This window comes from Leptinotarsa decemlineata, unplaced genomic scaffold, assembly GCF_025532065.1.
Source record: "Leptinotarsa decemlineata unplaced genomic scaffold, Ldec_3_MD MMD2_tig00026294_RagTag_RagTag, whole genome shotgun sequence".
NCBI lineage: Eukaryota > Metazoa > Arthropoda > Insecta > Coleoptera > Chrysomelidae > Leptinotarsa > Leptinotarsa decemlineata.
Window position 1 is genome coordinate 10,376,214 of NW_027412674.1, and position 27,745 is coordinate 10,403,958.

At 33.5% G+C, this 27,745-nt stretch overlaps 1 protein-coding gene across 1 annotated transcript in view; it reads left to right on the plus strand.

Moving 5' to 3' along the window:
* The first annotated feature begins 201 nt into the window (after window positions 1-201).
* The window catches only part of LOC111504069 (lipase member J), a 38,918-nt gene continuing 11,374 nt past the window's right edge, over window positions 202-27,745 (plus strand). Inside the window, exons 1-4 of the mRNA XM_074180341.1 lie at window positions 202-404; window positions 13,050-13,242; window positions 16,142-16,256; window positions 26,202-26,448. Coding sequence (XP_074036442.1) covers window positions 234-404; window positions 13,050-13,242; window positions 16,142-16,256; window positions 26,202-26,448 — 726 coding nt within the window. The 5' untranslated portion in view covers window positions 202-233. The remainder of the gene's footprint in view (window positions 405-13,049; window positions 13,243-16,141; window positions 16,257-26,201; window positions 26,449-27,745) is intronic.

Sequence of the window (27,745 nt, forward strand, 5' to 3'; positions counted from 1 at the left end):
TATACTGAAGACCATCTCAAACACAAGTCCAAATATTTTTTTCAATTAATTGTTTGATAATATTCATAGATAAAAATGCTATTTATCACGCATTAATTAATTATCATCTTGTAACTACGTAAACACCTCAAGGATCTACGGCAAAAAACATTTTTTGTAAGTTCAATATCATGTTACGAAATAATTATTTCGTCTATTTCAATCGTTTTACGTTACTGCTGGTGATCGTTACTATGATAGATGATACACTTGCCATGATTTTGTTATTTTTGTTGTGTCTATCAATGACAGAAGTGTGGTGTGCTCCGGCCAGAAGAAATAACGTTTGCAAAACATTTGAAGCATATGCGAATGTGAACGACGATAAAAATTGTTATTATAATCCAGATGCGGATTCGACGCCGGTAAGTCTCTTGAGTGTCTGAAAAATTTAATTTTTTTTAAGATTTATTGAATCTACGTAGTTCTCAATTCAAGCTATGAATTATAAGCTTCACGTGAAAGCCGATTCTTCAGAATATCAATCTATTTCTTACTTGAACTTTACATGTTCCATTGATGTACGGTGTGCTCTTTAAAAAATATTACATTCAAAAATACAACACAATAATTTATTCATCCTGTAAGATCGCATGTGATTTTGGACAAGTTGATAAAAGCAGTAGAAAAGTCTCACATTTACAAATATTATCTTTCATAAAAACATACAAAAATACAATTAAAATTGCATATGTTGTATAACTAAATTAAAGCTGAATTGCTACTGAATTGTTTTGTGGTATAAGGACGCAGATCAACAAGAACATGTTCTAGTTTACGCTTGAAAATATTGAGGTCCATCTGACAATAATTTTATAATAATACTTTTTCATATATTATATTGTGTGGTGTGTCCGTGTATGATGTTTGTTTTGAATTAGAAGAAGTTTATTTTCAGGGTAGATTTTTTTTTAAAAACGAAGGTTTTGGCTTTATACTTCTTCATCTCTTTACTGAAAATGTAGAAATTTTTCGAAGAGAACGAGGAAGTAATTGATATCAGAATAAGCTCTATATAATCACGCTCTATATTATAATGAATCATGCAAAGAAGTAACTTTCAGACACAAACTGGAATTACACGAAATAAAATATACTTTCGAAATGACTTTATATGAACATAAAACACATTTTCTATTTATAGTATAATTAACAAGTTCAAAAACATGAAAAATAGAGATGAGGTTCCTAAAAATATGAGCAATAGCTCATTCGATTCGAAATCACCTCTGTAAAAATGTTATTGAAGGATTTTAGTGCAGGTCAAAAATAGGATTAAAATAAAAGGTGTTTAGGTTTTCGTTATTAACTGAAAAAAAATACATATTTTAGCAATTTTGAAAAGAGCTCGTTGAAGAGGAGGAAATTTCCGATAAAAATTTTTCGACTCCCGAAACTTTATCTCCATTATTCATAATTTTACTTTGACGTTGAAAATAGGGTTCCGCGCGACTGTAACGGCAAGCGCTCGCTGCCGCTAAAAAGAGTTTGTCAAAAGAAATAATCTTTTCATAACATAAAATGTCATTTTAAAAATTTGAAAAATCTAGTATATTCTCAACACTTGAATGAATCGAGTCCCGTAGAAAAAAAAGTTGTATCAACATTTTTCAAAAAGTTATTCAATTGTTAACTGAAAAATTTTTTTTCAATTTCCGCTGACATAAATGATGGGATAAAAGGTATAAATAATTGCCTATAAATTTTAAACTTTGTGGAGCCCTTTTGATATTAAAAAATTGATATTGAAAGTTCATAAAAATTTATTAATTTGTTAATTTTGAATTTTTATAACTATTGCAAAATGAAATATCTAAAAATTGTTGATGAATTTTTTTTCCAATTGATTTTTACCTATGTCTGTTTTCACATTAAACAATGGCAGTTATTAACATAGGATATGAATTTTTCACGTGATTTGTTTATCAAATTGTTCTGAACAAAATTTTTTTTTTGCTATTTTGATGTATAGATATAATTTTGATTTGAAAAAAATGTTTGTCCTAATTTTGATTTTTAATTGTTTGAAATCGATTTTTTTATATTTCGATTGTTCAAATGATTAATCAAGAAATAATTTTGCTTTCAAGAATCATAATTTACACTTTTAAATAGTGTGGAAGAAAAATTCATCATTTATTTGTTTATTAGTTCCAATTTGTTATAAACAAATATTGACCAACGTTATATTTTTTTTCTGAAGCAAAAACTGATTATAAAAACAGCTATATATGAAAATGTGCCATAAATTTTTTTTATTCATTGTAATACATTCATAATAATTATAAAACTTCTATAATGAATGAAAAAAAAATGTATGGCACTGTTTTATATATAGCTGTTTTTATAATTTTTTTCTGCTTCGGAAAATTAATATAACGTTGGTCAATATTCGTTTATAACAAATTGTTAAAGTAATAGACAATTAAATAATTATTGAATTTTTTTTAGTTAAACTATTTAAAAGTGTGAATTATGATTTTTAAAAGCAAAATTATATCTCAACTAATTATTTGAACAATCGAAATATAGAAAAATCGATGTTAATAACTGCCATTTTTCAATGTGAAAACAGACATACTTAGCTAAATATCAATTGAAAAAAAATTTTCATCAACAACTATTAGATATTTCATTTTGCAATAGTTGTAAAAAATCATAATTAACAAATTAATAATTTTTTATCGCAGGATCGTATCAAATATATATATATATATATATATATATATATATATATATATATATATATATATATATATATATATATTTTTTAGTTAAACTATTTAAAAGTGTGAATTATGATTTTTAAAAGCAAAATTATATCTCAACTAATTATTTGAACAATCGAAATATAGAAAAATCGATGTTAATAACTGCCATTTTTCAATGTGAAAACAGACATACTTAGCTGAATATCAATTGAAAAAAAATTTTCATCAACAACTTTTAGATATTTCATTTTGCAATAGTTGTAAAAAATCATAATTAACAAATTAATAAATTTTTATCGCAGGATCGTATCAAATATATATATATATATATATATATATATATATATATATATATATATATATATATATATATATATATATATATATATATATATATATATATATATATATATATATTTTTTAGTTAAACTATTTAAAAGTGTGAATTATGATTTTTAAAAGCAAAATTATATCTCAACTAATTATTTGAACAATCGAAATATAGAAAAATCGATGTTAATAACTGCCATTTTTCAATGTGAAAACAGACATACTTAGCTAAATATCAATTGAAAAAAAATTTTCATCAACAACTTTTAGATATTTCATTTTGCAATAGTTGTAAAAAATCATAATTAACAAATTAATAAATTTTTATCGCAGGATCGTATCAAATATATATATATATATATATATATATATATATATATATATATATATATATATATATATATATATATATATATATGGGAATTCTAGGTCTCCTAACTGGAACCACAAATGTGCGGTTGGCTCCTGTTGTTGACTCCGTGCGTTTGTGTTGTTTCCTGATTTCGGCAAACAAGTGTTTCCCATCTTTACACTTGGCTGCACCGCGCTGATGAGGCCAATAGCCAGAAACACGTGTCCGCGGTTTGCCCCCCTTTTTTGAGTGTTGTGTCCACAAATTGTTTAATTTTTGATTTATATCATACACACTCGATAAAATCTCTATTTGTATTTATCCTGGACCCGGATGTTACGCAGGTAGCTATAGCTGCCTCCGTGGTCATGTTAGATGTAGCCTGGGAATTCTAGGTCTTCTAACTGGAACCACAAATGTGCGGTTGGCTCCTGTTGTTGACTCCGTGCGTTTGTGTTGTTTCCTGATTTCGGCAAACAAGTGTTTCCCATCTTTACACTTGGCTGCACTGCCCTGATGAGGCCAATAGGCAGAAACACGTGTCCGCAGTTTGCCCCCCTTTTTTGAATGTTGTGTCCACAAATTGTTTAATTTTTGATTTATATCATGCACACTCGATTAAATCTCTATTTGTATTTATCCTGGACCCGGATGTTACGCAGGTAGCTATAGCTGCCTCCGTGGTCATGTTAGATGTAGCCTGGGAATTCTAGGTCTTCTAACTGGAACCACAAATGTGCGGTTGGCTCCTGTTGTTGACTCCGTGCGTTTGTGTTGTTTCCTGATTTCGGCAAACAAGTGTTTCCCATCTTTACACTTGGCTGCACTGCCCTGATGAGGCCAATAGGCAGAAACACGTGTCCGCGGTTTGCCCCCCTTTTTTGAGTGTTGTGTACACAAATTGTTTAATTTTTGATTTATATATATATATATATATATATATATATATATATATATATATATATATATATATATATATTCCTACATTCATTTCAATTTAGGAGCCTCCAGTAGACAGCTGTTACAGCCTATTGAGCATCGTCAGTATCGGGAAGGTGGTCCTCGATTGAAGACAGTTTCTCGAAGTATCAATCATTATAATATAATAACGACCACTAATCAAGAATTCAGGAATGAATTACAGAACGAGGAGTGACAAATTCCAAGAGAAAAGTAAAAGGCATGCTCCCAATAGGCATTGTTCTTGAAGGCTATATATTTGGAAGTCTAAGAACATGAGTATATGTTACCTGCAATAATGTCGTAAGCAATATTTTCGGAATATCTGATGTTCGCATCCGAGAAATAACAGAACACAAGAAAGCTATATCATCATGTAGGAACAATTTGTGTTCCTACCATTATGATAAATTCATGGTCTTTTCATTCATAAAGTTAGATGATATTTTCAGGTAGAGAATTAAAATATATATATGTTGAAATTATTTTTCTGAATATTCATGAACAGACGCACATAACGAGTATTCATGAAACTATTCAACACTGACTTCGAGGTGAAATCATTACAAATTCCAAATCAATTTCATCAAATTCAAAATATTTGAATAGTTGTGATTTGAAGTTATATTCAGAATCATTACCGACACATGAACTAATTATGTTGATTGAGCATTGATCTGAAAGTTTCATGAAGAATGATTAATGAAAAAGGCATGTTATTATGACTGGTGTCCTTGCGAACTGAATAATTTTTCAACTCCCAAGTGAAAGAAGAGATATATTTTTTTCTGTTTCTCGTTGTTTGGATGTTGAGTTCGAAGGTAGATATATGACATTGGATTTTGAGCATATTCAAACATAAGATTTTAATATCAGTATGCATTCACGAAGAAACCGAATTGACACAGTGTTTCACAGAATTGATGATTTGTAACGTTCACGTTAGTGAAATCTCGTGTTTTAATTCAGAGGCAGAAAAAAAGGATGTTCATGTTAACAATGATGATGATAATGATGATATTCTATAGATCGGGAAGAGAACGTGCGTCTCGTATCCAATATATGATGAATTACAGGACGACTAATATGATTTTTAACCCTGGCGTGAGGCGAATCAATCAATCAATTTATTCAATTCAGATACATATTCTTGTCTATAATAGATGTTAGCATATCTTTGATAATAATTACAGTAGATTAATAAAATTAAAAAAAAAAGGTAATAACAATAAATAAGTGGTGGTGTTCAGTTTTTGGAAAACGCCTAAGCCAAGCTTGTGTTGCGTATTTTCCCAGAACACAACCACGAATTTGAGAAAAAAAATTATCAATACCTTTCAGTAAGGAATACAAATGTATAATATAATTAAAAAAAATGGAGAGCAATCAAGAAGTATTGAATCAGACAATAAGGCGAAGAGGAGGCAGGTGTGAGATAAAAAAAATCAGACATAATTCACTGAGTTGATTCAAATATTCCTTTTAAGGAATCAAACTTGTGATCAATGAAGGATCTAATTGTTTTCTTGTCTTCATTAATATTTTTTATATTTCTAAGTTCAATAGGAACTTGAGTTTCGGTCCAAAGTAAGTAAGAAACCTTTGGGTATATACGTTTTTACAAAAAGGAACACTAATTGTTCTCTAGGATTTGGCTCGGGTGTCGGGTATGTGTGTCAGATATGTGAGAGGCGAGTTCAACGTCCATAGTACACAGTGATAGGTGTATAATTTTCTGATATTGAATAAACTAGCCTCTTTGTATGAGCTATCAGTTGGATGTCTTCTATCTTTCTTCAATACTATTTTAAGCAATGTGTTTTGTATCACTTGTACATTATGTAAGTGTGTTTTATTCAACCCACACCAAACAATAATACAGTACCTTATAACTGATTCAGCTAATGCATCGTATGTCATCAGTAATAAATATTTATTTAGAATGTTTCTGAGTTGGTAAAATTCAAAAATAAGTTTTCTAAGTCTTTTCGCGGGAAAATCTACATGTTTGTCCCAGCGTACATGTTGGTCAAGTATCACACCCAGATATTTCATTGTATCCGTTTTCTTCATACGTGAACAAGAACAAATTAAAGGAGTTTGGCAATTGGGAGTATGTATGAAAATGTTTCCCTATAGTGGTCTCTTATTGTTGATGAAAAGGTAAAGAATTTTGTTTGGTCGATGTTTAGACTCAGGAGACTAAAATTCAGCCATGAGAATATAATGTTCAATCCATTTTGTGTGTTACCATAGAAAATCAATGTCGTATCATCGGCAAATGGAACAATATCATCATCGAAGTCCTTCAGGTCGTGAATGCTGTTGATATATATATTAGAAATGGAATTGGACTCATGGCAGTGCCCTGAGGAACACCCATGGCGACTGGTTGTGTCTGGAATATTAAGTGAGTTGCATAATTCAAAGGCTTAACACGTCCAATCAGTATCATTCCATTAATTGGCAAAATAATTGAAATCATCCTAAAAGATAGGCTTTACTCTTTTTTTGAAAACAAACTTTATTTCAGCGAATCACAGTTTGGTTTCCGGAAAAACAAAAATATTACCCACGCTGCTTCCAAGGTTGTTGCCGAGATAGTTGAAGGCCTTGATCAGAGCAGGCATACTTCTCTGACATTATGCGACCTGACCAAGGCCTTCGATTGCGTTTCACATTCCCTACTCATTGAAAAACTAAGTTATTATGGCATGAGGGGCACTACTCTTGAACTCCTTCGTTCATATCTTACAAACAGATTTCAGTGTGTTGAGCTGAACAATGTGAAATCTGATTTCAAAAAAATCGAGCATGGCGTCCCTCAAGGTTCAATCTTGGGACCTTTCTTATTTATTGTGTATATAAATGACTTATGCCACGCCATGGCACCTACCAAATGTTTTCTATTCGCTGACGACACAACAATTATTTGCTCAAGCAAGTCTTACACTAATTTGAAGGACTCCATCATCACAGTACAAAATTCAGCTAAGCTTTGGTTCACGAAGGATAAACTCAAATTGATTGAAAGAAAAACCCAAAATTTGATTGTGTCCATAAATACAAATTATCGCGAGGGGGCAAATGTATCGTTTCTAGGCATTACGATTGATGACAAATTAAGCTGAAGAAATGATCTTGACCTTGCTGTTCGCAAATTATCTTGTGCTCTCTTCGTTCTGAGAAGGTTAAAACATGTAACGAACCCGTATATTATGAGAATATCTTACTTTTCCCTTTTTCATTCTGTACTTTCGTACGGTATTCTCCTTTAGGGAAACTCTACTAATGCAATTGCTGCTTTCAGATGCCAGAAAAAAGCCATACGCATCTTGGCTAACCTGGGATACAGAGACCACTGCCATCAATTTTTTATTCGTCTGGGTATTATGCCTCTGCCTACTTTATATATTTATACTGTTCTGCTAGAAATGAATCGCAATAAAGATACTTTACTAAAAAAACCCGACATCCATAACCACAATACCAGATCAGCTGACTTACTAAATACTCGTCATCACAGATTATCTTTAAGCCGCAGAAACTCCCTTAATCTGAATCTATATAACATTCTCCACCACTCTATCAAAATATTGGAATTCAAAAAATTCAAATTAGTCCTAAAAAACTACCTACTAGACAATTGCTTTTACAGTACCGATGAGTATATGGACTCAGTTAGGTACTTTAAGCCTCATGAGCTATCATAAGTACGGTTAATCATGATCTTTTATTGTATTTTATTGTATTTTAATATATATTGCACATGTCTGAATTTCAAATCTTATACTATATATTGATAATCTGTTACTAGACGTAAATTGTTCTTTTAATTATACAGTGTGTCCAAGATAAGGATCCTAAGCATGGGAATCTCAGTACCTGTTGGAGATACAGCTTAGGTTAAATTAGGAAAAAGTTGTGTTCTTTAAAGCTTATTTACATGCCGTTTAGAAACTTGAAGAATTTTCATGGCCTGCTGAGATATTTGGGAAAAACGAGAATTTGACAATATCAATTTTATTTTTTTGTGACTTTATTTGAAAAGATATCAAAAAACGAATAACACTTTTTCATTGGCAATTTCAAGGTGCTACACGATGGTATTTTTAGTTTTTATATCCGACGTTTCTTTTTCAAAAAACCATCATCAACTTTATTTTTTTAAATAGCCCGAAAAAAAAGTACAACCTGTATCTGATTCCATTTTTCATTACGAATTCAACGATGTAACACATGCCATTGTTTTCTTTTTAGTTTAAGGGAAAATTGCATTTTTTCTATTTTTAAAATGTATTTTTAAGTAGGTTAATAATGATTTTTTAAAGTAATGAAAACAACAAAGAAATTATCGCATTTTTTTGTTAATTCAAAGGAGGTGTTCAAACAGGTTTCCGTTATTTTCCAAACATAAGTATGATCTTCTAACTGTAGAACTTAAAACATCACGTAACATCTCTGGTGTAATACTGTTAAATGCGACAGTTACACATTCTCGTAACTGCTGTTCAGTTTCAAAAGAATATTGGTGAACCCGGTTTTTAACAAAACCCCATATGAAGAAGTCCAGAGGAGTTAAGTCAGGGGATCGCGCTGGCCAAGACACTTCACTAAAGGTTCCAATCCACCTTCCAGGAAATCGCTGCGAAAGTTACTCTCGAACTTGTCTAGAATTATATGCAGGAGCACCGTCTTGTTGAAACCAACAGTTATTGACCTATGCCAGAGGTAAATTATCTAAACAGTCTTCTACATAGTTTTGCAATAAATGATGGTATCGTTCGGCGGTCAAGGAATTATAGTAAAAAAACGGACCTAGTATTTTAGTTCCTAAAATTGCACACCACATATTAAACCCAAAACGTTCTTGATGTCTTGATATTTTCTTACCACGTGGATTTTGCTGAGCTCAGTAATGCGTATTGCGGCGGTTGAAGATACCATTATTAGTGACCATACTTTCGTCGGACCATATTATTTTTGAAGGGAAATTATAATCTTCTTCACACGCGCGTGTATACCATTCGGAAAAATTTCGGCGCCGTTCGAAATCCCCTGGTTCAAGTCCTTGGCAAATCCTAAATTTATAGGGGTGATATCTATTTTTACGCAAAATAAATTGAGCTGTGGATTTGGTTACTCCTACATTATTTTCGATTTGCCTAGTTGATATTTCAGGGTTCTCAACAACTGCTTGTATAACATTATTTTGGGCTTCTTCTGAAGATTACTTTTTTCGAAATAAAACAGGCTTTTTAAATGAACCATATTCTTTTAAATTTCGAGCCAGCTCTAAGAAAATGGACTTACATGGCTGCTTTCTTTCTGGATATGTATTAAGATACATTGCTGCTGTATTCACAGTATTTTTGTGGCACAAAATGTAGCACGTTAGCATGTCAAACTTTTGTTCATGGCTATAATGCTCACCCGGCATATTCGACGATAATAACACAATATTATCTATTCAACAATAAACAATAATAACGACAACAGTAACAATAACTCTAAAAACAACAACTCGACAAACAGGCTAACAACAACGACAATTACTATTTTATCGTGTAATTAAATAATATTTGACAGGCTCGGTGACAGGTATTTACGTCAAAGCATTTGTTTGCAACGCCTACTTAAAGATTTTTTTTTAAATAGAAAAAATGTAATTTTCCTTTAAACTAAAAAGAAAATAATGGCATGTGATACATCGTTGAATTCGTAATAAAAAATGAAATCAGTTACAGGGTGTACTTTTGTTTCGAGTCATATAAAAAAATAAAGTTGATGATGGTTTCTTGAAAACGAAACGTCGGATATAAAATCTAAAAATACCATCGTGTAGTACCTTGAAAGTGCCAATGAAAAAGTGTTATTCGTTTTTTGATATCTTTCCAATTAAAGTCAGAAAAAAATAAAATTGATATTGTTAAATTCTCGTTTTTCCCAAATATCTCAGCAGGCCATGAAAATTCTTCAAGTTTTAAACGGCATGTAAATGAGCTTTGAAGAACACAACTTTTTGCTAATTTAACCTAAGCTGTATCTCCAACAGGTACTGAGATTCCCATGCTTAGGATCCTTATCTTGGACACACTGTATATATATATATATATATATATATATATATATATATATATATATATATATATATATATATATATATTTTTAATTTTAATAATATGACTGTGAATTTGCTGTGACTTGCCATAAATGTATAAACTACATAATCTGGTCAAATAAACTACTACTACTACTACTACTATTATGGAGCTTCTATTATTGACTCCATATGATTTTTTGTTGACGCTGATCTACAAAAAAAACTTGTTCGTGGGATAGAAAATTTTAAGCGAAGCCACTTTTGTTAGTTTGAAGGAAACGAATGAGAGGAATTTCCGTGTGTTGATAAAGCATTGCTTTTTGGCGAAAAGAATACTGGTAAAGCCAAAGCGTGGCTTGTTAAACATTATTCGGACTTTGCACCAGACAAATCAACCGTTGAGAAATTAATATAACTGTAATTATATCCCAAGAGCATACTTCGAAACGTGACAGATTTTGTTGATCGTACAAATCATGCAGCACCCACTTTTCGAGCTTTTCGACTTATTCGATACATTTAAAACATTAAAAAACATTATTGGAAATAACGCCCAGTTCTCCCGCCATTCCACGCACCATTTGTGACGGATCAGTCTCCACCAGGGTCCTTAAATCCTTGTCCTGTGAAACTGTAGGTCGACCACTTCGGAGCTCGTCTTGGAGGCATAAACCTGCAGAATGAAATTTCGCTAACCAATTTGCAACAGTGCGTTCAATAATACCATCATTGTCGAGTGTTTTTTCGGATTGCTTCGCCAGCGCTTTGGTTTAATTTGAATTCGTAGAGAAAAATTGGACAAAAATCGCTCATCAACATTCTTTAATAAAGAGCTAAAGGAAGGCAACATTTCAAATTAGGTAAAAAATCAACAAATCAACAGCAAGAAAAAAGCCTCTACACCAACGTTCCTGTCGAAAAAACACTTCAAATCACACAGAAGAAACTATCCGAAGAGGAGGACCTGAGAGATAGAACAAACTTACCGATACAAGTGATTATAGAATTACTAGGATATTGTGTACGAAACTGCTACTTCCAACTGAAGGACGAATTCTTTACGCAAGATGAGGGACTGCCAATGAGATCGCCACTTTAACCGGTTATAGCTAATATATATATATATATATATATATATATATATATATATATATATATATATATATATATATATATATATATATATATATGTAGTGGTTTGAAACTCTGGCCCTTGAAGAAGCTCCCAAAAAATCCCTGGTTGAGATACGTAGACGACACGTCCATAATATGGAACCATGGGAATGTAAAACTAGACAACAACGTAAGTCCTTCCATCACTTTCCATAGAGTCCATAGACCATAGACCGGATACTATATGGGAAACATATGTATATCAAAAACCCACACACTGGAGAGTATCTGAACCAGAAATCTAACCACCGTCAATCGACTAAGAGAGGAATCATCAAGACTCTACTAGACCGTGCCTTCGGACTCTGTAATACAAAGAAAGGTCTCGAAAAGGAACTAGACATCATCAAAAATTACCTTCAACGAAATGGTTACTCCAGATTGATGGTAGAACAGGCTTGAGCTAGAAGACAGCAAGAGTTCCACAGGGAAGAGAAGCCGCCACAACCAGTACTTGTACTTTCCTACATCAGAGGATTATCGGAAAGGATGAGAAGGATTGGATCCAAGTATTACATCAGGACCTGCTCCAGATCTGGGAACAATATCAGTAGCAGCCTCACGAAAACCAGGCCACCAAATGCGGACTGCGATTCCAAGAATTGCATTTACCGGATACCCTGCGAATGCGGAGAATCATACATCGGTGAAACTAAGAGGCCATTGGAAGTTCGCAGTGCTGAGCACAAGAAACACGCACAGCGAGGAAAAACCAGCAAATACGGAGTAGCAGAGCATGTTTGGCTCATCAACATAATATCAAGTGGGTTCAAGCTGAAATCATCCACAAAAAGGAACACTGGTTTAGGAAAAAACTCAGAGAGGCCGCGTATATGTTATACCACAACGCATTTAGTAGAGTAGAGATACGTATCAAATGGAAACCTCTACTCAATAGAAAAACGACCAACTCCCGCCAAACGGTCATCTCCCGCTAAAAAACAATGAAGCGGAGAGAGGGAAAAGGGGATAGGTGAAAGCACTCGATTGACCTGTAAATAGTCGGATCTCGAAGGAATAAGTCTTGTTATCACTCGAAGACCATTGTGGATACTAACAATCGAAACATCTTGACGAAACTTGGTTTGGAATCTTCAAATTTTCATTTAATATTTTGTTCAATAATAAATTGTTATTTTCGATGAATCTTTCTAATTTTTTTCAGGGATTTCAAATCAATTTATATTATATTAATTGAGATATAGAACTACAAAAACAAATGATATCAGAATGAACAAACTTCAGAAAAACTAATATTTCCTGAATCCCTGTCAGTATGTGATTGAATGGAAGTCTCCGCCGATAGCTGTCTATGATAATGTTTTTTGTCTGAAGAAGTCCAACATTGAAACATCACATTAATCCCAAATATTTTTTTCAGTACCAGATTGCTAAAAGATATGGTTTTCTCATAGAAGACCACTTAGTTACGACCAAAGATGGTTATATTCTCACAATATTCCGACTTCTGGATACCCAAAGGAAGATACAAAAAAGTAGACAACCCGTTGCACTGCAACATGGAGTTCTGGTCGATGGTGTATCCTGGATGATTTCGGGAAATAATTCTTTAGGTAATATCCAGTTTTTGAAAATTGAAAACACTAATTTAGTCCAATAAAACACCTCTTGTTCACCATAGTGTGGTAACCGTTTTTTGACAACAGACCCACCAGTCTAATACAAATTATCAGAAGATGACCTAAACTGATTCCTAAAAAATAGGAAAAACTCTCATCTCAATTTCCAGTCAGGGATCATCCTGTTCGAAGAAGCAACTGCTAAATTGAGAGTAATTATGTTCCAAGCAGATTCCTGTTAATTTCTTTTATTTTCTTCACCATTCCTCCAAATAATCTATGGAAATGTTCCAGAACAGTGAAGCTGCATCGAATGATATCAAAGTGTTTACATATTGCAACCTCTCTCTCTCTCAAACCGGGTTATGAAATTAAGAAGATTTCGAACTATTTTGTTAGGCATCAATGTTATTTTATTCCTAGGGAAATCTATGGTGCAGGAATTCGAAACATCAACTTGACAGATTGAGTTTTGATATGATGGAAAAATAATGAACATCAATGAACATCGATTTTGAGTTAATGGTGGCATCAAACCCAACCCAAACTGAATTTTAGATTACATATTCATTTCAGGGAAAAGAACGTTAAGATCCTCTGAATAATGGTGATTAGGACCGGGAGCATATGAGAAAGGAATAAAACGGCCCAGGCAAAGCTCTCTGGCTTACAGAGACAGGCCTGTCTGGCTATCAGTGGTTCCATTAGTACCACACCATCAGCGGCCATGGAGATTCTTCTAGATTTACCTTCTCTCCATATTTTTCTGGAGAGAGATGCTAGATGGACTGCATACAGACTTGTTCAGACAGTGCAACAGACTGTTGGTTGACAGTAGAAGTCACCAATGACCTCTGTCACCAACTGTCAACCACGAACTGCCTTATAAAGTTCTGTTTCCGAGTAGAGAGGACTGGATCTATTGGGAGCAGATAGTTGTTGGTTCATAGATGTATTGAAAACACCTTCAGGTTCTGGTGCAGGTGTATTCAGTCGCGGACCCAGCACAGAGATATCAACCTGCCTAGGAACCTATGTGACTGTATTTCAAGCGAAAATTTACGCTATTGAATTGTATGCGGAGAGATTGGGAGAATCCAACCTCATACACAAGTCAATGAAAATATTCTCGGATATCGACGTTAGAAGCTCTTGGCTCCTACCGAGCAACGTCTAAATTGGTAGCAAATTGCCAAAAACGACTCTCCTCGATAGGAAGACTTGAGAGAATGTCTCTGGTCTGGATTTCTGGCCATATTGGCCTGGAAGGCAATGAAGCTGCTGACTCCCTCGCAAACAAGGGTGCTGCAAACAGCTTCATCGGACCAGAACCTGTCATTGGCATCGCTGTAGGCTTTGCCAAACAAACATTGAACACTTGGATGGCAAGAAGATTTATGGACTTCTGGCAGAATCTCCAGGATTGGCTCACACCTAGGCGTTCATTCACCCTTCGAAGCTTGATACCAAACAGTTGTTGGACAACAGTTGGGATGAACAGGCCTTCTTACAAGTCACTGTCATTTAAATCATCATATTCAGAGACTCGGACTGTCGGAAGACAGTGTGTCTCGCCTCTGTTTGGAAAATGATGGAACAGCAGAGCACATACTATGTGCCTGTCCCGCTGGGCACCGAATCAGGTTTTTAGAGTTTGGCAGAGCAGTACACTCATCTGACCTGAAGACCACTCACCATACAAACCAATCGGCTTCGTTAAGGAGCTGGATTTATTTGGTCGAATGTAAATAAGTGTGAGCCACAATAAATCCTTGAGGGTTGTGATGAAGGGTCGAATAGACCCACTCACTTCAGACCTAACCTAACCTAACATGAAAAAGAAACAAATGTCCACGATGCAAGGTTTCTCCCTGAATGTTACACAGTATTGACGCGATGATTACCGTGATGGATTAAAAAACAGCAAAGTAACGTCACCGTTCATCTTTGTGAACTGTTGAGTAGATGTACAGTTCCAAACATGGACACAGTATCTATCTGAAATGTGTGGAGAAACATGCCCCGTGCGGAAGAAAACTATCAGAGAAGTCAAAATTGTTCCTATTGCACAAGAGCTCATATTTTGGTGCGTTCATTGAGTCTTCGATTCAGAAAAACACTATGAAAAAGAAAGGCATCACGACGTTGAGCCCTCCGTTGGCCCAACTGCAATTAAGTTGGGTGAATACAGAGATCAAAACCTAAAGCAGTGGATTCAAAAAATTTCTACTCCCAATTTACAAGCAGACATAGGTGATCAGGATGCGAATGAGGATGAATATACGGATGACCCGCCAATATCCGCTAATGAATCAACATACTAGGGGAGATATGTTGTTGTCCGGAGAATTTCTGGAAATTCACTCCCATTGAACATTATTGTGTGAAAATTTCAATTTTTCTTCTTCAACTATCTATGCAATAAACTGTTTTTGAACATGGTTGTTATTTTTAACAAATTTAACAACCCAAATTTTACTATCTTTTTGATTGTGAACTTAATTTTCCTATTTCCGCAAAATACATACAAATGGACATAAAGATTTTTTTTCTGGACCCATCATATGTTTTCAGTGTATTTTTCGCCGATAAAACAATTTTACTCAATTTTTTTTGATAATCTACCACAAGGCCAGTTTCTAATTGAATTACCAACCCTTTTTCAAAAGATCAATTCGCTCAAAATAACTAACTACCTCAATGTATTTGTGATTTAAAAAAAATTATTTCAAAAAAGGAAAGAAAGTGTTGGATATCAATTGAAGACTATAAACAAATATTTTTTTCAATTAACTATACTATAATATTTATGCAGATACAATTTTTATTCATAATATTATTAGATGAACTCGGTATTTTCATAAATTCATATTATCATTTCTTTACATTTCAGCTTTTTATTTGGCCAATTCCGGACTAGACGTATGGATAGTCAATTCAAGAGGAACTCCTTTTTCATTGAAACATACTAATCCATCTATTTCTGAAAAGGACTATTGGAATTACAGGTATATTTCAGGGAAAATTTTTTGCCAAAAAAATTATCCTATCAAATTTGTCTATTTCTAGTCACGTGTGTCAAAATAACCAATGAAACCATCATTACACTGATAACTACCCATGGATAGTTTTCACGGGTAGTTATCACTTATGTCATGACATTGCTAAGCAACCAACACAATAAAGTTGTTTGACATTTCAGTAATTCAATTTATTGCAAAAAATTTTCTCACCGAATATCCCTCGAACATTGATAAATAACTCATAATTTTATCACAATTTCCTCAAGCACGTTATTTTAGGTAACATCCCTCCGCCTTCGGCGTCGGGATGTTACCAAATAACGTGCTTTCGAAAACTGTGATGAAATTATTTCGTTAGTTATCAATGTCCTTGGGATATTATAGCTGAAAATTTTTTGCCAAAAAAATTATCCTATCAAATTTGTCTATTTCTAGTCATGTGTGTCGAAATAACCAATGAAACCATCATTACACTGATAACTACCCATGGATAGTTTTCACGGGTAGTTATCACTTATGTCATGACATTGCTAAGCAACCAACACAATAAAGTTGTTTGACATTTCAGTAATTCAATTTATTTCGAAAATGTCACTTACTCGCTTTGGTGTTCAAAATGATGCGGCAATTGACAAAATCATTGAAGAAAATACACCAAAAAATACTGTCAATAGTAAAAAATACTCTTGGAAAATATTTATGGAGTTTTGTGACGCCAGAAAATATGAATTGGATGGAAATCGTACTCTCGAAGAGCTTGCATTAATACTCAAGGATTGGGCGATTAATATGAGAAAAAAGGATAGCACAGAGTTTAAGGAGGCTACTGTTAAAACCGTATGAAATATAACAAGCATATTATTACAAGAAAAGTATTACAAGGAGTATAATATCATGCTAGACCCCTTTAAAAGTGTTGCATTCAAACAAGCGCGGAATGCACGCGACGCAGCACGAAGAAATTTACAAACAGATCCCACTAAACGCAAAACAAGCTCAGTATCATTAACTTCAAAAGAAATGAGTGAAATTATAAACTTTTGGGATGAAAATACCCCTATAGGACTCCTACGCAAATTTTATCACATAGCAGCGGTGGAATTGGCTTGGAGAGGTGGTGAAGGTGCTGCTTGCTTAGTTGATTCATATCGAAAAGGACAACAATGGATCTCCAACTAATAGGATAGAATATAATCCAATTTTCAGTAAAACCTGCCAAGGGCTTCAAAGAACTGCGCCTCTAGTAAATGGTTAGTTCAAAATAGTGATAACAATGCTTGTCCTGTCAGATTATTCATTAAATTATTATCAAAACGAGGCACAAATATCAAGACGAATAGACTATTTTTAAGGCCAAATCGTCACTGGAAGACAGGAAGCGATAACTGGTATGACAATATGCCTCTGGGTAGAAACATAATCAACGGATGGACGAAATCTTCTGCTGAAGCAATTGGCTTGGATACGAAACAGAGGAAAATAACCAATCACTCTAATAGAGCAACTGCAGTCAGTCAACTAGCTAAGATCTTTTCACAAACTACACTTAAACGATTTGATCTCCACTAACTTTATTGAAAATAATCATAACATGTTTCGCTAAAACATTAGCTTTTTCAAATGATTAATACATCCAAGCATCCTTACATTCATATTTATATACTACAGGTAAACCACAATCGAGACTACCTGTAAGAAATTACCTGAATCTCTACATCACATACCTGCTCGATTATGCTTACCTAAAGCAAATTGCCTACCATCTACATCAATAATAATTCTTTATGGGTTTTTAAGAAAACAAGTTCAATAATGGTGATCTATTCAAATCTAATTGGTCATTCATTAGAATATTTGAATTTTTAAGTTTATTAATTTCCATTGCTTCTAAATGATTCAGTTTGAAACCTTTATTTTCAATGTGCAAAATGCAGCACGAAGAAATTTACAAACAGATCCCACTAAACGCAAAACAAGCTCAGTATCATTAACTTCAAAAGAAATGAGTGAAATTATAAACTTTTGGGATGAAAATACCCCTATAGGACTCCTACGCAAATTTTATCACATAGCAGCGGTGGAATTGGCTTGGAGAGGTGGTGAAGGTGCTGCTTGCTTAGTTGATTCATATCGAAAAGGACAACAATGGATCTCCAACTAATAGGATAGAATATAATCCAATTTTCAGTAAAACCTGCCAAGGGCTTCAAAGAACTGCGCCTCTAGCAAATGGTTGGTTCAAAATAGTGATAACAATGCTTGTCCTGTCAGATTATTCATTAAATTATTATCAAAACGAGGCACAAATATCAAGACGAATAGACTATTTTTAAGGCCAAATCGTCACTGGAAGACAGGAAGCGATAACTGGTATGACAATATGCCTCTGGGTAGAAATATAATCAACGGATGGACGAAATCTTCTGCTGAAGCAATTGGCTTGGATACGAAACAGAGGAAAATAACCAATCACTCTAATAGAGCAACTGCAGTCAGTCAACTAGCTAAGATCTTTTCACAAACTACACTTAAACGATTTGATCTCCACTAACTTTATTGAAAATAATCATAACATGTTTCGCTAAAACATTAGCTTTTTCAAATGATTAATACATCCAAGCATCCTTACATTCATATTTATATACTACAGGTAAACCACAATCGAGACTACCTGTAAGAAATTACCTGAATCTCTACATCACATACCTGCTCGATTATGCTTACCTAAAGCAAATTGCCTACCATCTACATCAATAATAATTCTTTATGGGTTTTTAAGAAAACAAGTTCAATAATGGTGATCTATTCAAATCTAATTGGTCATTCATTAGAATATTTGAATTTTTAAGTTTATTAATTTCCATTGCTTCTAAATGATTCAGTTTGAAACCTTTATTTTCAATGTGCAAAATTTCGAATTCTTCATTAAAGATGTGATTTTCTTCTAGAAGATGATTTGAATACGTTGAATTTGTTTTCTTGTTTACATAGCTCTTATGATGTTCCTGGATTCGATTCCTAAATGTCCTGCCAGTTTGACCAATATATACCTTAGGGCACGTTCCACACTTTAATTTATATACCCCTGATTTCTCGAATTTAGATGTCTTATCTTTATTATTTTTAACTAGCTTTCCCAACGTATTACTTGTTCTATATGCAATTTTAATATCTCTATTTCTCAAAAATGAAGCCACTTTTTCCGTTGGTTGTCCAAAATAGGTTAAAGCTCTATAATTTTGATTATCTACCTTATCAATGGGAAAAACGTCTCGCATCGCTTTTGTGTAGACTTTCTTGGCAAGTATTTTGTTTATTAATTCGGCTTTAAACCCATTGTTTTGTTAATATCCCGATGAAAAGTATCTAATTGCCTCTTAGTACCTGTAAAACATACCAAAACGTCATCCACATATCTATGCCAATACAAGAAATTCTTAATCAAAGGGTGTTTAAAGATTGACTTCTCTAGATTATCCATGAAAATTTCTGCAAGTAATGGGCTTAATGGATTTCCCATAATTAAACCTTTTGAGGAGGAATAAATATTGTTGTTGAATTGAAAATAATTTTGGTTGAGACATAATGACAGAAGGTCAATTATTTCTCGTTTTATGACTGGGTTCACTCTATTTTTATCTAATAATTCTATTACTAAAGTAATAGTATCATCTGGAGGTATACTGGGAAATAGATTCTGCACATCAAAGGATAGTAATTTTGCGTTGTCTGGTAGAGATAAGTTCTCTATTTTATTGATTAAGTCATATGAGTTCCGTAGACTAAATTTTGGTTGGAAGTTACAATGGTTTAAGATGATATTGATAAGCCTTTCTGATAATTTCACTGATGGTGCAGTGACAAAGGAAACCACTGGTCTAATTGGAAAATCCTGTTTGTGCAGTTTTATGAGTGAATATAATTTTGGCATTTGGGGGTTCATCAATGTTAATTTGAACTTTTCCCTTTCTGTAAAAAGTATGTTAGAATTTTTCAAAAAATCTTTCACTTGTCTTTGAAATAAATTAGTTGGATCACGTTTCAGCGTTTCAAAATTTCCTAAATTCAAGAAATCAAGGGTTCCGTTGACATAGTCCTTTCGATCAATAGCAACTACAGTATTGCCTTTATCTGCTCTAGTTAATATAACATTATTTTCGTTAATTTTACTACGTATTGATTTAACAAGTTTCAATTCATTCGTAAAAGTACCTTCTTTCAGAAATTCTGACTTTATGATATGTGACGCCAAATGTTTGTTATTAATGTTATTCAATGTCCCTCCTAATGCCATTTCAGTTTCTATTCCCAAAATTTCAAAGTTGTTAGTGCTATTTTTATGTCCAATGTTGTATTTGAAACCTTTTTCTATCAACCCATTTTCCGTGTCTGTGAACTGAACTTTCGATAAATTTATGAACCTGTCATAAAATTTATGATTCGAGAAATTGTTTCTAATAGATAGAGATGGTTTCTGTGCTATTAGTGAATTTAGTTTTTTCTTTTGAATGCAGTACTTTTTATGAATGATTTGATTTACTTGTTCTCTTACTCTTTCATAAAAAGTACTGCATTCAAAAGAAAAAACTAAATTCACTAATAGCACAGAAACCATCTCTATCTATTAGAAACAATTTCTCGAATCATAAATTTTATGACAGGTTCATAAATTTATCGAAAGTTCAGTTCACAGACACGGAAAATGGGTTGATAGAAAAAGGTTTCAAATACAACATTGGACATAAAAATAGCACTAACAACTTTGAAATTTTGGGAATAGAAACTGAAATGGCATTAGGAGGGACATTGAATAACATTAATAACAAACATTTGGCGTCACATATCATAAAGTCAGAATTTCTGAAAGAAGGTACTTTTACGAATGAATTGAAACTTGTTAAATCAATACGTAGTAAAATTAACGAAAATAATGTTATATTAACTAGAGCAGATAAAGGCAATACTGTAGTTGCTATTGATCGAAAGGACTATGTCAACGGAACCCTTGATTTCTTGAATTTAGGAAATTTTGAAACGCTGAAACGTGATCCAACTAATTTATTTCAAAGACAAGTGAAAGATTTTTTGAAAAATTCTAACATACTTTTTACAGAAAGGGAAAAGTTCAAATTAACATTGATGAACCCCCAAATGCCAAAATTATATTCACTCATAAAACTGCACAAACAGGGTTTTCCAATTAGACCAGTGGTTTCCTTTGTCACTGCACCATCAGTGAAATTATCAGAAAGGCTTATCAATATCATCTTAAACCATTGTAACTTCCAACCAAAATTTAGTCTACGGAACTCATATGACTTAATCAATAAAATAGAGAACTTATCTCTACCAGACAACGCAAAATTACTATCCTTTGATGTGCAGAATCTATTTCCCAGTATACCTCCAGATGATACTATTACTTTAGTAATAGAATTATTAGATGAAAATAGAGTGAACCCAGTCATAAAACGAGAAATAATTGACCTTCTGTCATTATGTCTCAACCAAAATTATTTTCAATTCAACAACAATATTTATTCCTCCTCAAAAGGTTTAATTATGGGAAATCCATTAAGCCCATTACTTGCAGAAATTTTCATGGATAATCTAGAGAAGTCAATCTTTAAACACCCTTTGATTAAGAATTTCTTGTATTGGCATAGATATGTGGATGACGTTTTGGTATGTTTTACAGGTACTAAGAGGCAATTAGATACTTTTCATCGGGATATTAACAAAATTCATGAGAACATTAAATTCACTATTGAAATAGAAACAGACAACTCAATCAATTTTTTGGACCTAACAATTAGTAGGAGGAACAACAAACATGATTTTTCAATTTATCACAAACCGTCCTATACGGATATTACGATACATTACGATTCTACCCATCCGTATCAACACAAAGTATCAGCTTATAATAGCATGATTCATAGATTAGTCAATGTTCCTCTTTCAATAGATAATTTTAATAAAGAACTCAATATCATCAAGCAAATTGCGGTAAACAATGGGTTTAAAGCCGAATTAATAAACAAAATACTTGCCAAGAAAGTCTACACAAAAGCGATGCGAGACGTTTTTCCCATTGATAAGGTAGATAATCAAAATTATAGAGCTTTAACCTATTTTGGACAACCAACGGAAAAAGTGGCTTCATTTTTGAGAAATAGAGATATTAAAATTGCATATAGAACAAGTAATACGTTGGGAAAGCTAGTTAAAAATAATAAAGATAAGACATCTAAATTCGAGAAATCAGGGTATATAAATTAAAGTGTGGAACGTGCCCTAAGGTATATATTGGTCAAACTGGCAGGACATTTAGGAATCGAATCCAGGAACATCATAAGAGCTATGTAAACAAGAAAACAAATTCAACGTATTCAAATCATCTTCTAGAAGAAAATCACATCTTTAATGAAGAATTCGAAATTTTGCACATTGAAAATAAAGGTTTCAAACTGAATCATTTAGAAGCAATGGAAATTAATAAACTTAAAAATTCAAATATTCTAATGAATGACCAATTAGATTTGAATAGATCACCATTATTGAACTTGTTTTCTTAAAAACCCATAAAGAATTATTATTGATGTAGATGGTAGGCAATTTGCTTTAGGTAAGCATAATCGAGCAGGTATGTGATGTAGAGATTCAGGTAATTTCTTACAGGTAGTCTCGATTGTGGTTTACCTGTAGTATATAAATATGAATGTAAGGATGCTTGGATGTATTAATCATTTGAAAAAGCTAATGTTTTAGCGAAACATGTTATGATTATTTTCAATAAAGTTAGTGGAGATCAAATCGTTTAAGTGTAGTTTGTGAAATTACTATGGATCTTCATCAAGTAACGGCCGAATCAATCAGAAAACTAGCTAAGAGTTGAGTTCAAGAACAGCAATTGTTGAAAATTACTGGGCACAATAATGGAAATTCCATAAAACCTTATTTGAATATTGATCAGGAACATCATAACCAAATAATCAATACTATGCGTGGAAACACCTATGCAGTAACCGAGGCAAATACAGCAAGATCAACGGAATATCATTATACGAATTGTTCTTTTAATAACTGTGTGTTCAATAAATAATTTTGTTCGAATTGCAAAAAATTTTCTCACCGAATATCCCTCGAACATTGATAAATAACTCATAATTTTATCACAACTTCCTCAAGCACGTTATTTTAGGTAACATCCCTCCGCCTTCGGCGTCGGGATGTTACCAACGAAAACTGTGATAAAATCATTTCGTTAGTTATCAATGTCCTTGGGATATTATAGCTGAATATTGAACATCATAGTTTATATCGACTGAAAACGGTCGTGTCTCATAGAACTAGTGCACTCTTAATGATAATCATTTTAATATCATCTTTATTATCTTCTAATACATTTGAAATGAGTTATTCAGGTACAATTCATTTATTATATGAAGATAAAAGTCAAAGTTCAATTTACATGATAACTAGTTATCATTCAATTGCTCTTCCAGACTTGCTAGGCAAGTTAGCATCCTCAAGGAATAACTAAAGTTTTTTCCTGCCAACTTTCTTGTAAAGGATTAGATTCATTCATCTCCAAAAGTATGTGCTCTGCTGTCTTCCGACAGTCCAAGTCTCTGCATATGATGATTAAAATGACAGTGACCTGTGAGAAGGCCTGTTAGACAACATAGTTCATTCCTAGTGTAGTCCAACAACTATTTGATATCAAGATTCGAAGGGTGAATGAACGCCTTGGAGTGAGCCAATTCTGGAAGATTCTGCCAGTCCATAAATCTTTTTGCCATCTAGGTGTTCTACCTTTGTTTGGTAAAGCCTAAAGCGATACCAATGACAGGTTTTGGTCCTATGAACCTGCTTGCAACACCCTTTTCTGCAAGGGGGTCAGCAGCCTCATTGCCTTCTAGCCAATATGGTTAGGAATCCAGACCAGCGACAATCTGTTAAGTCGTTTCTGGCAATTGGCTACCTATTTAGACATTGCTCGGTGGGAGCCAAAAGTTTTCAACGGCGCTTCACTGTCCTTGCATATTCTTATTGACTTGTGTATGAGGCTGGATTCTTTCGCTTGAAATTCAGTCTCATAGTTTCCTAGACAGGTTGGTATCTCTGTCCTGAATCTGCGACTGAAGCATAGGACAACACATTGGCTACAACTATTATTTGAGATATGACGATTCCTTAATGAAAATCGTGCAGGAATAATGTGAGCTGAAGCTTCAGGAAACGCGAGTTCCCATTTCACAGGGGCAGCAATACGATTCAACCTGAATAATGTTCACCATCTCAGCGTCTGGGATCCAACGGGATTTCTTAGTCGAGTTTTTTCGATTTTTTGTTGGTTTTGATAGATTTTCCATTTCTATATTATATTATTCTGTTGCATTGAATATTAGCAGAAATTCACCGATTCAAATGGCGTTCAATTCGATTGAATTAAACAAGTATTCACTGAGATATTACAATTTGAAGTAGACTCATAAAGATGGAGAGAAATTTTGCAACCCAATATAAAGCCAAAAAGTGAGTGTGTAACTATGCTATTTTGCGTTATAAACAAAACAGCCAAACTCAATGATTATTCTGAAGAAAGATTCGTTCAATTTTTTTCTTATGATTTGCAGTGTGACACAAGTTGAAATTGATAAAAGTTCTCTTCAACGTGTTATATAAAAAAAATAATACTTCAATTGAATCTGGAAACCACTATGTTGGGGTTTATTCCCTTGAATTCGAACTCCAATTATTCTAACCAAGAAAATCTCCAGTGTTTGCTGTCTGTATCTATTGTTCACTTTCTTAGATGATTACCCAACCAGCAAAGTTGTTTTATAATTCCATGGTGTTGCAACAGTTTTATTTTATTAGTATTTTATAATCACTTCCAAAATACTAATTGATTATATTAGATGATCGGTGAACACAATACAGTTGTAGGCAATAAAAGTGTTTTATAAATTTGTCATAGAAACGTTTATGAAACAAAATTAAAAAACCATTATAAAATAGTCAGGAACTTATCACAGAAACGTTTTTGCAACTAATTTATAAAACTTATTTTCCTATAAAAGTAAATTGTTATGTAGCAGTTTTATAACACTTTTCTGTGAGATTTTTATGATAGCTATAAAACTATTTCAAGCTTATTTTATAACTGTTTTCTGTAGCTTTAATGATAATTGAAAGACTCACCAATTCACTATAAATTGTTATCTCCGCCACTGTTTCACGACGGCTATGCTTCACCAGGTATCCACACTCGATACCGCCTTCAATGACTCGACTCCACTCCAATGACTTCCACAGAGATGCACTACATATAATTAAACTAAGCTTCAATTTATTCTACATAACAGTTTGTGGAACGCATATCTTCACTTCAGGAAGTGGACATACTTTTGTTACGGCACGTGTCACTGCACCATTTGAAGTTTTTACAGTGGCGACTGGAAACTTTGCATGTGGACCAGGAAAAACGTCCCATACACCAATACAACGGGGCCAGATTATCATCCTCGATGAGGACGAGTTGTCCAACTTGTAGGTTGACTTTCTCCTTCATCCATTTACATCGTTGTTGCAGTTCAGTGATGTATTCGGAAGACCGGCGGGACCAGAAATGTTGAAGAAGCATTTGGAGATGTTGAAACTTGGACAGTCTGTTGGTTGAAACTTCCCAAACATCTGGGTCTGGTAACGAAGTCAAACGTCGTCCAATGAGGAAATGGGAAGGAGTAAGGACATCCATATCATCAGGGCTGGATGATAAAGGGAATAGCGGACGTGAATTGAGGATTGCCTCAATTTGGGTGATTTGAAGGACCCTTCATATGTTGAGGACCCTTCATATGTTAACGAACCTTCACCCAATCGTTGTCATTGCAATTATTCAACATGCTTAATTTTTTTTAGCTTTCACGAAGTGGGAATATATGATTTACCAGCAATACTTGAAGAAATTTCAAAACATACTAACCGCACTGATATCATTCATATTGGCCATTCTATGGGAGCCACAGCCTCAACTGTTTATTCCATTTTGAGGAGCGATCATGCCAGAAAGTACTTGAAAGGAATAATTCATCTCGCACCGGTTATTAAATTTTTCCAACTACGTGGTGTGTTAGCCTTAATCATTCCTTTTCATGACATTCTTGTGGTAAGTGTATTTTGCTATGTTTAGTATTTTGTGATTGGCCAAGAAACTTTCAAAAACGAACTTCTATTTTCAGGTTCATGTAATAATCTGTCCGACATTGACAGATTGATAAACTGTTCATGTTCGATGAAATGATTACAAGTTGAAATAATTTATGTATTTTATGGTTTCTAGTAATGATTTTGAAAACCTATTCAGGTTGTGAATGGACTGACCCGTTACTTGATGAAAATTAATAACACTTTCCATCATTCATAATCACACAATTTCCACAATGATTTGACAGTTCACCGTTGATCAACCCATACAGACACAACTATAAACAAGCATTCCATATATGAACCTTGATTTCTAATATTCATTGTATTCTTTTGAATTTGAAAATGATGAAAACGATTATTATTATCATTATAATTCAGCAGTTGTGATCCACATACTCATTAACATACCAATATTCACAAAGAATTTCAATGAGGATGAAACAAACTGCAGTGGATAACAACTTTAACTCGAATGTAATTCATCACATCCTTGATGTAAAATGTTTCAAACAAACTATTAACCAAGTATACTCACATATACCGGAAAAACGTCAGAAAGATCATTGAATAAACAAAATTTCAACATAGTATATGAAACTGTTAACTTCCTGGGTAGTTACAACAAGTCACAAAGAGACAAGGATAACAGATCAGGTTTTTTTAAGCACAAAACACAAGCATTACAGGAAAATCCTCAAGGCGCTTCAGGAGAGGTACCTCTGTGGATTTGGCGATGTACATTGGATTTGAATCACTGTAGATTGATCCATTTGGAAAAAATTTCACATGAACTTTATCCCACATAACCGTAGTTCTTCAAATGGAAGAGTTCTTAAACAGTGAAGTTCAAGATATACTGAGTTCAGCTTCAAAATGATGAGCAGCTACAGTCCGTCGCGTATTTCTGATATGTACCGCTATTGGTGGAATCAAATGTGCCAAGTAACTTGAACACTTCTCGTGAAAGTATCGATAGGGGAAAGACAAATTCTCAACCTTCCTCCGGTGTTCCAGACAGATCAAGGTTGCGATTAAGATTCGCGTTTCCAAACAGGCGGATGGTTTTTTTCTGGATGGAATCCAGCAGCTTCAGGGTATGCATAGGGGCAGAGCTCCATACATTAAAAAAATACTTCAAAGAAGGTGTGTATAGTTTTCTGGTTTGGAACAGCGTTCCACGATTTTGAGGAGCAGCCCTTGCAATTCCAGCGACATGATTGTGAAAAGACTTATTGCTGTTCATTTCAACCCCCAAC